At 47.8% G+C, this 11477-nt stretch overlaps 1 protein-coding gene across 5 annotated transcripts in view; it reads right to left on the reverse strand.

The window, feature by feature from the left end:
- Positions 1-11477, reverse strand: part of LOC120913030 (semaphorin-3F-like) — a 185424-nt gene that overhangs the window by 38724 nt on the left and 135223 nt on the right. For all 5 annotated transcript variants that reach the window (XM_040322700.1, XM_040322702.1, XM_040322699.1 and 2 more), the window contains exons 6-9: positions 10704-10797; positions 7522-7641; positions 3655-3794; positions 1449-1563 (exon numbers count right to left, since the gene is read on the reverse strand). In XM_040322700.1, coding sequence (XP_040178634.1) covers positions 1449-1563; positions 3655-3794; positions 7522-7641; positions 10704-10797 — 469 coding nt within the window. The remainder of the gene's footprint in view (positions 1-1448; positions 1564-3654; positions 3795-7521; positions 7642-10703; positions 10798-11477) is intronic.

Genomic DNA, 11477 nt, shown 5'->3' on the forward strand with positions numbered 1-11477 from the left:
CTTACATTGGTGATCAGTGAGAAGAATGTTCCTTACATTGGTGATCAGTGGGAAGAATGTCCCTTACATTGGTGATCAGTGAGAAGAATGTTCCTTACATTGGTGATCAGTGAGAAGAATGTCCCTTATATTGGTGATCAGTGGGAAGAATGTTCCTTACATTGGTGATCAGTGGGAAGAATGTTCCTTACATTGGTGATCAGTGAGAAGAATGTCCCTTACATTGGTGATCAGTGAGAAGAATGTCCCTTATATTGGTGATCAGTGGGAAGAATGTTCCTTACATTGGTGATCAGTGGGAAGAATGTTCCTTACATTGGTGATCAGTGAGAAGAATGTCTCTTACATTGGTGATCAGTGAGAAGAATGTCCCTTACATTGGTGATCAGTGAGAAGAATGTCCCTTACATTGGTGATCAGTGGAAAGAATGTTCCTTACATTGGTGATCAGTGGGAAGAATGTTCCTTACATTGGTGATCAGTGAGAAGAATGTCCCTTACATTGGTGATCAGTGAGAAGAATGTCCCTTACATTGGTGATCAGTGGGAAGAATGTCACTTACATTGGTGATCAGTGAGAAGAATGCTCCTTACATTGGTGATCAGTGAGAAGAATGTCCCTTACATTGGTGATCAGTGAGAAGAATGTTCCTTACATTGGTGATCAGTAGGAAGAATGTCCCTTACATTGGTGATCAGTGGGAAGAATGTCCCTTACATTGGTGATCAGTGAGAAGAATGTCCCTTACATTGGTGATCAGTGAGAAGAATGTTCCTTACATTGGTGATCAGTGGGAAGAATGTCACTTACATTGGTGATCAGTGAGAAGAATGCTCCTTACATTGGTGATCAGTAGGAAGAATGTCCCTTACATTGGTGATCAGTGGGAAGAATGATCCTTACATTGGTGATCAGTGGGAAGAATGTCCCTTACATTGGTGATCAGTGAGAAGAATGTTCCTTACATTGGTGATCAGTGGGAAGAATGTTCCTTACATTGGTGATCAGTGAGAAGAATGTCCCTTACATTGGTGATCAGTAGGAAGAATGTCCCTTACATTGGTGATCAGTGGGAAGAATGTCCCTTACATTGGTGATCAGTGGGACGAATGCCCCTAGTGGCCACTGACTTAAACCTAAACAAAGTTGTTCTGTATTTTTCCCTTTTCAAGGCAAAATCTGTGTACTGTAAATACGATCAAAAACAAATAATTTCATGCACACAGCACTAGCACCATTTCATATACATAACATCAAACCGTACACGCGTGGTGACGTCACATCAAAGGCCCCTCCCTACACGTTTCGTCGACTGACGTCCTCCAGGGGCAGAATCAATGTACCATGGCTTGTTGTCCCATATTATATAAAAATGGTGATAGCGCCGTTTACATAAAATTACCAGAGAACAATGGCGGGTATAATATACAGTATCGGGTGTACTCACGCAGCTGGTCGAACGATGTCTCAACCCCATCTGGACCAATGACAGAGCAAACGAGTCTCGCTTTGAGGAATGAGGTCCACTTTCCCACTAGGGAGCGCATCCCACCCTCGTCATTCTACAACCATGAAAAATATTGACAATAAGTGTATCAATTCTCTCCACAGAACAATGAGCTTCAACACAACACAATACAATAACACACATACCAAAATACATTGGAAATGTTCTATATACACTATGGGCCTGATCCTCAGCTGCCGAGCGCAACTTAACTTTTCAGAGTTAAGTTACACTGCCGCAAATCTCCCAAGTTAGGTGCCGATCCACAAAGCACTTACCTGGAAATTTGCGGCGGTGTAACTTAACTCCGTCCGGCGCAAGGCGTTCCTAATACAAATGGGCGATTCCCATTTAAATTAGGCGCGCTCCCGCGCCGGACGTACTGCGCATGCTCCGTCGGGTAACTTACCCGACGTGCATTGCGCTAACTGACGTCGCTCCGACGTCATTTGCTTAGACGTTAACGTAAATGGCGTCCAGCGCCATTCACGAACGTCTTACGCAAACGACGTAGATTTTAAATTTTGACGCGGGAACGACGGCCATACTTAACATGGCTTAAGAGAGCTAGGGCTGAGCCCTAGTTTTACGCGGCGTAACTCGACGTAAACGACGTAGAATTAGCGCGACGGGCCCGTCGGAACGTTCGTGGAACGCCGTAAGTGTTCATTTGCATATTCTAGGCCGGCCGCAATGGCCTCGCCACCTAGCGGCCGGCCTAGAATTGCATCCTTAAGATCCGACAGTGTAATTCAATTACACGTCGGATCTTCTGCCTATCTATGGTAAACTGATTCTGTGGATCAGTTCCATAGATAGAAACAGGGATACGCCGGCGTATCCCTTTTGTGGATTACCCCCTATATTACCAAAAGTATTGGGACACCGGCCTTTACACGCACATGAACTTTAATGGGATCCCAGTCTTAGTCCGTAGGGTTCAATATTGAGATGGCTCCGCCCTTTGCAGCTATAACACCTTCAACTCCTCTGGGAAGGCCGTCCACAAGGTTTAGGAGGGTGTCTATGGGAAGGCCGTCTACAAGGTTTAGGAGGGTGTCTATGGGAAGGCCGTCCACAAGGTTTAGGAGGGTGTCTATGGGAAGGCCGTCCACAAGGTTTAGGAGGGTGTCTATGGGAAGGCCGTGCACAAGGTTTAGGAGGGTGTCTATGGGAAGGCCGTCTACAAGGTTTAGGAGGGTGTCTATGGGAAGGCCGTCAACAAGGTTTAGGAGGGTGTCTATGGGAAGGCCGTCTACAAGGTTTAGGAGGGTGTCTATGGGAAGGCCGTCCACAAGGTTTAGGAGGGTGTCTATGGGAAGGCCGTCCACAAGGTTTAGGAGGGTGTCTATGGGAAGGCCGTGCACAAGGTTTAGGAGGGTGTCTATGGGAAGGCCGTCCACAAGGTTTAGGAGGGTGTCTATGGGAAGGCCGTCCACAAGGTTTAGGAGGGTGTCTATGGGAAGGCCGTGCACAAGGTTTAGGAGGGTGTCTATGGGAAGGCCGTGCACAAGGTTTAGGAGGGTGTCTATGGGAAGGCCGTCCACAAGGTTTAGGAGGGTGTCTATGGGAAGGCCGTCCACAAGGTTTAGGAGGGTGTCTATGGGAAGGCCGTGCACAAGGTTTAGGAGGGTGTCTATGGGAAGGCCGTCCACAAGGTTTAGGGGTGTGTCTATGGGAAGGCCGTCCACAAGGTTTAGGAGGGTGTCTATGGGAAGGCCGTGCACAAGGTTTAGGAGGGTGTCTATGGGAAGGCCGTCCACAATGTTTAGGAGGGTGTCTATGGGAAGGTTTGACCATTCTTCCAGGAGCGCATTTGTGAGGTCAGGCCCTGATGTTGGACGTGAAGGCCTGGCTCTCCGCTCTAGTTCATCCCAAAGGTGTTCTATTGGGTTGAGGTCAGGACTCTGTGCCTCCACCCCAAACTCGCTCATCCAGGTCTTTATGGACCTTGCTTTGTGCTCTGGTACGCAGTCATGTTGGAACAGAAAGGGGCCGTCCCCAAACTTCTCCCACAAAGTTGGGAGCATGAAATTGTCCAAAACGTCTGGGTATGCCGACGCCTTAAAGCGGTAGTGAACCCCGAACAGAGGATGGAACCACAAATAATGAGAATGAATGAACACAAGGCATGAATGTTTCTCACCAAACATATCCGAGCGATCCGAGACACAACGGCCGGCCCGTTCTCGCCCTCCAGGCTCCGCTCCCGGAATAAGATGTACAATTTGTCGTCCTCTCTAAAGCTGCTCTCCGGCACAACCAGAGAGCCCACAAATACCGGATCTAGAGGTGGAAGGAGAAGTCACAACCATTAGCAGGACATGGAGATCGTAAAATTCCTACAAATTCCATCACAAGTTTTGTGACAACGTTTAGTTGCCATCCAGAAATGACTGACTATACCGTCTACTTGCCGCCTGCCTTGACCCCTGCTTGTGCCCAACTACTCTCATCTACTGCCTTGTCTGCAGCATAGTCTTTGCTTTCCCAGACTGCCTGACCAGTGACCATCCTATACTTGCCCTGACCTCTCCTTGTACCTGACTACTTTCTCCTCTACGGTTTACTCATTGTTGTCCCGTAATGGCTGACCAGTGACCATCCTATACTTGCTGTTTGCCCTGACCTCTCTTTGTACCTGACTACTTTCTCCTCTACGGTTTAATCATTGTTGTCCCGGAATGGCTGACCAATGACCACCCTATACTTGCTGTTTGCCCTGACCTCTCTTTGTACCTGACTACTTTCTCCTCTATGGTTTAATAATTGTTGTCCCATAATGGCTGACCAGTGACCATCTTATACTTGCCCTGACCTCTCCTTGTACCTGACTACTTTCCCCTCTACGGTTTAATCATTTTTGTCCCGGAATGCCTGACCGATGACCACCCTATACTTGCTGCTTGCCCTGACCTCACTTTGTACCGGACTACTTTCTCCTCTATGGTTTACTCGTTGTCTCGGAATGCCTGACCAGTGACCATCCTATACTTGCCCTGACCTCTCCTTGTACTTGACTACTTTCTCCTCTACGGTATAATCATTGTTGTCCCGGAATGGCTGACCAGTGACCACCCTATACTTGCTGTTTGCCCTGACCTCTCCTTGTACCTGACTACTTTCTCCTCTATGGTTTACTCGTTGTCTCGGAATGCCTGACCAGTGACCATCCTATACTTGCCCTGACCTATCTTTGTACCTGACTACTTTCTCCTCTACGGTTTACCCATTGTTGTCCCACAATGCCTGACCAGTGACCATCCTTTACTTGCTGCTTGCCCTGACCGCTCCTTGTACCTGACTACTTTCTCCTCTACGGTTTACTCATTGCTGTCCCGGAATACCTGACCAGTGACTATCCTATACTTGCCACCTGCCTTGACCTCTGCTTTTACCCAACTACTCTTTTATCTACTGCCTTGTCTGCAGCCTATTCTTTGCTTTCCCAGGCTGTCTGACCAATGACCACCCTGTACTTGCTGCTTGCCCTGACCTCTCCTTGTACCTGACTACTTTCTCATCTATGGTTTACTCATTGTTGTCCCGTAATGGCTGACCAGTGACCATCCTATACTTGCCCTGACCTCTCCTTGTACCTGACTACTTTCTCGTCTACGGTTTACTCTTTGTCTCGGAATGCCTGACTAGTGACCACCCTATATATTCTGCTTGCCCTGACCTCTCCTTGTACCTGACTACTTCCTCACCCTACAGTTTACTCACTGTTGTCCCGTAATGACTGACCAGTGACCAGCCAATACTTGCTGCTTGCCTTGACCTCTCCTTGTACCGGACTACTTTCTCATCTACAGTTTACTCATTGTTGTCCCGGGAATGCCTGACTACCCTCTACTTGCCACCTGCCTAGACCCCTGCTTGTACCTGACTATTCTTTTGTCTACTCACTTGTCTAATTCTCTTTTCTACCGACTACTTGCTGCTATTCCAGACTGGCCGTCTACCCTCTACTTGCCACCTGCCTTGACCCCACTTGTACCAGACTACTCTTTTGTCTACCGCCTTGTCTGCTGCAAATTCATTGCCACCTCGAACTGCCTGATTACCCTCTACTTGCCACCTAAGGGGGGATCTTTGTACCCGACTGCTGCTTTTGTCTACTTATTGCCATCCAGGACCGTCTGACCACCCTATACTTGCCGACTGCCTTGACTCCTGCTTGAACCTGACTACTTTTTCATCTACTGCCTTGTCTTCTTTTTGCCATCCCAGACTGCTTGACTACCCTCTACTTGCCACCTGCCAAGAATTCTACTTGCACCCGATTACTCTCGTCTATTTCTTTGTTTGCTGCCTACTTATTGCCATCTTGAACTGCCTGACAACTCCATCTCTACTTGACACCTGCCAGGACCCCTGCTTGTGCCTGACTACTCTCTTGTCTACTCATTGCCATCCCAGACTGCGTGACTACCCTATACTTGTTGCAGCCTTGGCCTCATTTGTACCTGACTACTCTCTTGTCTACTCATAGCCATCCCAGACTGCTTGACTACCCTATACTTGTTGCAGCCTTGGCCTCATTTGTACCTGACTACTCTCCTGTCTACCGCCTTGTCTTCATTTGTTTTTGCACCTGAACTGCCTTGTCTTCAGCCTACTCCTTGTTGTCCTTGACTGCCTGACCACCCTATACTTGCCGCCTGCCTTGACCCCTGCTTGTACCCAACTACTCTTTCATCCACTGCCTTGTCTGCTGCCTACTCATTGCCTTCTCGAACTGCCAGACTACTCTCTACTTGCCACCTGTCATGACCCCTGCTTGTACCTGTCTACTGCGTTCTTTACTGCCTACGTACTGCCATCCTAGACTGCCCTGTACTTAGCAACTGCCCCAACCCCTTTTACATGACTACACTTGACTATTGCTTTGTCTGCTCATTGCCATCTTGAACTGTCTGACTACTTTCCCCTGCTTGTACCCGACTACTCTCTTGTCTACTCATTGCAGCCCCAGATTGTCTTACTATGCCTCTAATTGCTGCCTGCCCTGACCTCTGCTTGAACCCGACTACCCTCTCACCTACTGACTTGTCTACTGCCTACTTTAGAGCCTTTTCACACTGGGGCCGCGTCATCGCTAAAGCGCCACTCGTTTTAGCGGCGCTTTGGCGCTGTTTTTCACCCGCTAGTGGGCCGATTTTAACCCCAAAGAAGGGGTTAAAAGCGCTTGTGTTGCGGCGCTTCCGAAGTGCTTTTCAGGCGCTTTGGAAGTGCTGCCCATTCATTTAGATGGGCAGGGGGGCGTTTTGGGAGAGCTAAATACAGCGCTCTCAAAGCGCCCCCAAAGATGTTGCTTGCAGGACTTTTCCCTAATGTCCCGCAAGCGCACCGCCCCAGTGTGAAAAGTCACACTGAAATTAATGGGAGGCGGTTTCCAGACGCCACCTGCCCCAGCCCCTACTTTTATCTGACTACTCTTGTCTATTGCTTTGTCTGCTCATTGCCATCTTGAACTGTCTGACTACTTTCCCCTGCTTGTACCTGACTACTCTCTCGTCTACGCATTGCAGCCCCAGATTGCCTTACTATCCCTCTACTTGCTGCCTGCCCTGACCTCTGCTTGAACCTGACTACCCTATTTCTAGCGCTTAAACGCCTGAAAACCGTCTCCGTGTGAAGGGGGTCTCATTTCCTTCCCAGACTGCCTGACTATCCTCTACTTGCCACCTGCCAAGACCCATGCTTGTACCCGACTACTCTCTTATCTACTTATTGCAGCCCCAGATTGCCTTACTATCCCTCTACTTGCTGCCTGCCCTGACCTCTGCTTGAACCTGACTACCCTATTCCTAGTGCCTAAACGCCTGAAAACCGCCTCTGTGTGAAGGGGGTCTCATTTCCTTCCCAGACTACCTGACTATCCTCTACTTGCCACCTGCCAAGGCCCCTGCTTGTACCCGACTACTCTCTACTCTACTTTTTAAGACAGATCTAATTGAAAGCGATTTGTATCTGGTTTCAGATAAGAGATTTGAATGCAGCATTTTACCATTCAACCATCGGGAGTCGTACTGCTCGGTCCTGATTGGAGGTTTGATACCCATAGTGCGGAATATGGCGGAATCCGTCCCCATGTAATCCACCTGGACTCCCGCATACAGAACCCCGTCTGTGCAAAAAGAAAAGAACAACAATAGTTTGGCTTGAGATACACTTCAAATAGAAAAGTTTCTCCCTTCCATTGCAGCTACCAGGAGGACCGTTCTATTGGATAAGAATTGAGCGTGTACATACAATTTATTTGGGAAACCCACAGAAAAAGTATTCATACCCCTTGAAATTCCCCACATCTTCTCATGTTACAACCAAAAACGTAAATGTATTTTATTGGGATTTTATGTGAGAGACACAAAGTGTCACATAATTGTGAAGTGGAAGGAAAATGATACAAATAAATATGTGAAAAGTGTGGTGGGGGGAGGGGCATTTGTATGGCGCCCCCCGGAGTCAATACTTTGTAGAACCCCCTTTCTCTACAAGTCTTTTTGGGGGCGTCTCTACCAGCTTTGCACATCTAGAGAGGGACATTTCTCTCCATTCTTCTTCTTTGTAAAATATCTCAAGTTCTGTCAGATTGGATGGAGAGCGTCTGTGATCAGCAATTTTCAAGTCTTGCCACAGATTCTCAATGGGATTTAGGTCTGGGCTGTGACTGGGACATTCTAACACATGAATAGGCTTTGATCTAAACCGTTCCATTGTAGCTCTGGCTGTACTTTAGGGTTGTTGTCCTGCTGGAAGGTAAACCTCCTCCCCGGTCTCAAGTCTTTTGCAGACTCTAACAGGTTTTCTTCTAAGATTGTCCTGTATTTGTCTCCATCCATCTTCCCATCAACTCTGACCAGCTTCCCTGTCCCTGCTGAAGAAAAGCATCCCCACCACATGATGCTGCCACCACCATGTTTCACGGTGGGGATGGTGTGTTCAGGGTGATGTGCGGTGTTAGTTTCCCCCACACATTGCGTTTTTTTGTTGAATTTTGGTGTCATGTGACCAGAGCACCTTCTTCCACATGTTTGCTGTGTCCCCTCCCCCACATGTTTGCTGTGTCCCCTCCCCCACATGTTTGCTGTGTCCCCTCCCCCACATGTTTGCTGTGTCCCCTCCCCCACATGGCTTCTCACAAACTGCAAACAGGACTTCTTATGTCTTTCTTTCTCCAATGTCTTTCTTCTTGTCACTCTTCCATAAAGGGCAGATTTGTGGAGAGACCACTAATAGTTGTCCTGTGGACAGATTCTCCCCCCTGAGCTGTGGATCTCTGCAGCTCCTCCAGAGTTACCATGGACCTCTTGGCTGCTTCTCTGATGAATGCTCTCCTTGCCCGGTCCGGTCAGTTTAGGTGGGCGGCCATGTCTTGGTAGGTTTGCAGTTATGCCATACTCTTTCCATTTTCCGATGATGGATTGAACAGAAGTTCTGTGAGATCTTCAAAGCTTGGGAGATTTTTTTTATTATACCCTAACCCTGCTTTATACTTCTCCACAACTTTATCCCTGACCTGTCTGGTGTGTTCCTCGGCCTTCATGATGCTGTTTGTTCACTAAGGTTCTCTAACAAACCTCTGAGGACTTCACAGAACAGCTGCATTTTTTTACTGTGATTAAATGAAACACAGGTGGACTCTATTTACTAATTAGGTGACTTTTGAAGGCAATTGGTTCCTCTAGATTTTAGTTATCAGAGTAAAGGGGGCTGAATACAAAAGTCCCCCCCCCCCCACACTTTTCACATATTTATTTGTATCATTTTCCTTCCACTTCACAATTATGTGACACTTTGTGTCTCTCACAAAATCCCAATAAAATACATTTACGTTTTTGGTCGTAACATGACAACATGTGGGAAATTTCAAGGAGTGTGAATACTTTTTCAAGGCACTGTATTTGGTACGGTCCAAGGAATAAAATAACACAGGCGCCCCAATAAGTCCACATAGTATAAAAGGCTTAATCAGCCCATGATGGTGAACAAAGTCCATATTAAAACCAGTCAAGGCACAAAGGTAGGCAGCTCCCCTGACAGTCAGGAATCGATCTCTAAAAATACAGTAGAGGAAAACAAGGGGGCGCCACTGAGGGCAGTATTAAAACAACTTTAAGTAGCAGCCAAAATTACACTCACCGCACATTAGCCGGAGTAGGAATTCATTGGGAAACAGAGTGGAACGCAGAACCGCAAATGGCGCCACACCAGAGGACGTTCCTTTGCCTAGGTAACACATTTTGGAGCACCAATAGGCTCCATTGTCAAACCAATGACTTCCTACTCCGGCTGATGTGTGGCTTTCCAGCTTCTCTATCTTGGCTGCCGACAGACCCCCCGGTGGATGGACGATCCCCGATGCAACCATACCGACAAGAGCGGAACGATCCCGTCACAGATGCAACCATACCGACAAGAGCGGAACGATCCCCATCACAGATGCAACCAAACCGACAAGAGCGGACGATCCCGTCACAGATGCAACCATGCCGACAAGAGTGGACGATCGCATCACAGATGCAACCATATCGACGAGATCGGACGATCGCGTCACAGATGCAACCATACCGACAAGAGCGGACGATTGCATCACAGATGCAACCATACCGACAAGAGCTGACGATCCCCGTCACAGGTGCAACCATACAGACAAGAGCGGATGATCCCGTCACAGATGCAACCATACCGACAAAAGCGGACGATCCCCGTCACAGATGCAGCCATACCGACAAGAGCGGAACGATCCTGTCACAGATGCAATCATACCAACACGAGCGGAACGATCCCGCCACAGATGCAACCATACCGACAAGAGCGGAACGATCCCGTCACAGATGAAACTATACCGACAAGAGCGGACGATCCCGTCACAGATGAAACCATACCGACAAGAGCGGACGATCCCATCACAGATGCAACCATACCGAGAAGAGCGGACGATCCCCGTCACAGATGAAACCATACCAACAAGAGCAGACGATCCCGTCACAGATGCAACCATACAGACAAGCGCTCTGAATGTTGAATTATGTCAGTGTAATTTTGGCTGCTACATAATGTCATTCTAATACTGCACTTAGTGGCGCCCCCTTGTGTTCATAAAAACATGTTATTTGGAGCTGCAGAGCCCCTAACACAGGAGAATGCCGGTAAATTCTTAAACATTGTAGAGCTGATAAACCGCACCTATGATGGTCGCCATGTTGTCTTGCTTAGGGTCATAGGGGCATCTTCCTTTCCCTGACTCGTGGGAGCCGGATATAATCCTAAACACATAGTCCTGGAAATAGAAAGAAGACAGAATGATATTTTCACTCCTCCAGTTACATGTGACTGTGAGAGAAGAACGCAGGTCCTCCTCGACCTTCCTGGTGGTTGGGCTCTCTATCTTCTGGTTGTCTCCTCAGACAATTCCTCTCCAAGACACTTCTATAATCAACTATTTTATATAGTAGGTAATGGTAAAGGAAGTCCTAAAAGTCGCACATCACAGCAAAAAACCTGTACGGTGGTGTATGACCGTCTCATCCCAGGCTCTAACCAGGCCACGCCACCAACGCGTTTCACTCCGGGGGGCGGTGCGAAACGCGTTATGGGAGTGGTCTGGTTGGAACCCAGGCTGAAGCTGTCATACACCTCCTTACAGGTTTTTGATGCGATGTGCGACTTTTAGGACTTCAGCAGTGCCGCCGACTTCCTGGGTTTGCTTTTTAAATTCATCATAACGAATGTTCGTAATTGTTATGAAAAGTTAATAAACCTAACGGAAATTTGTATTCAATCCAAATTGAATTTTGGACACGAATTACGAAATACGAACTAACGGGCTACAAACAAACCCGGCAGGAACTCAGCACAGCACAGGGATGGTGGGAGCCCTTCATAATAAAGTTAATGAACATTCGACGGAAATTTGTATTCAATCCAATGGCAGTTATCGACTCATTATGCTCATGAGGG

The sequence above is a fragment of the Rana temporaria genome, chromosome 9, assembly GCF_905171775.1.
Source record: "Rana temporaria chromosome 9, aRanTem1.1, whole genome shotgun sequence".
Lineage (NCBI taxonomy): Eukaryota > Metazoa > Chordata > Amphibia > Anura > Ranidae > Rana > Rana temporaria.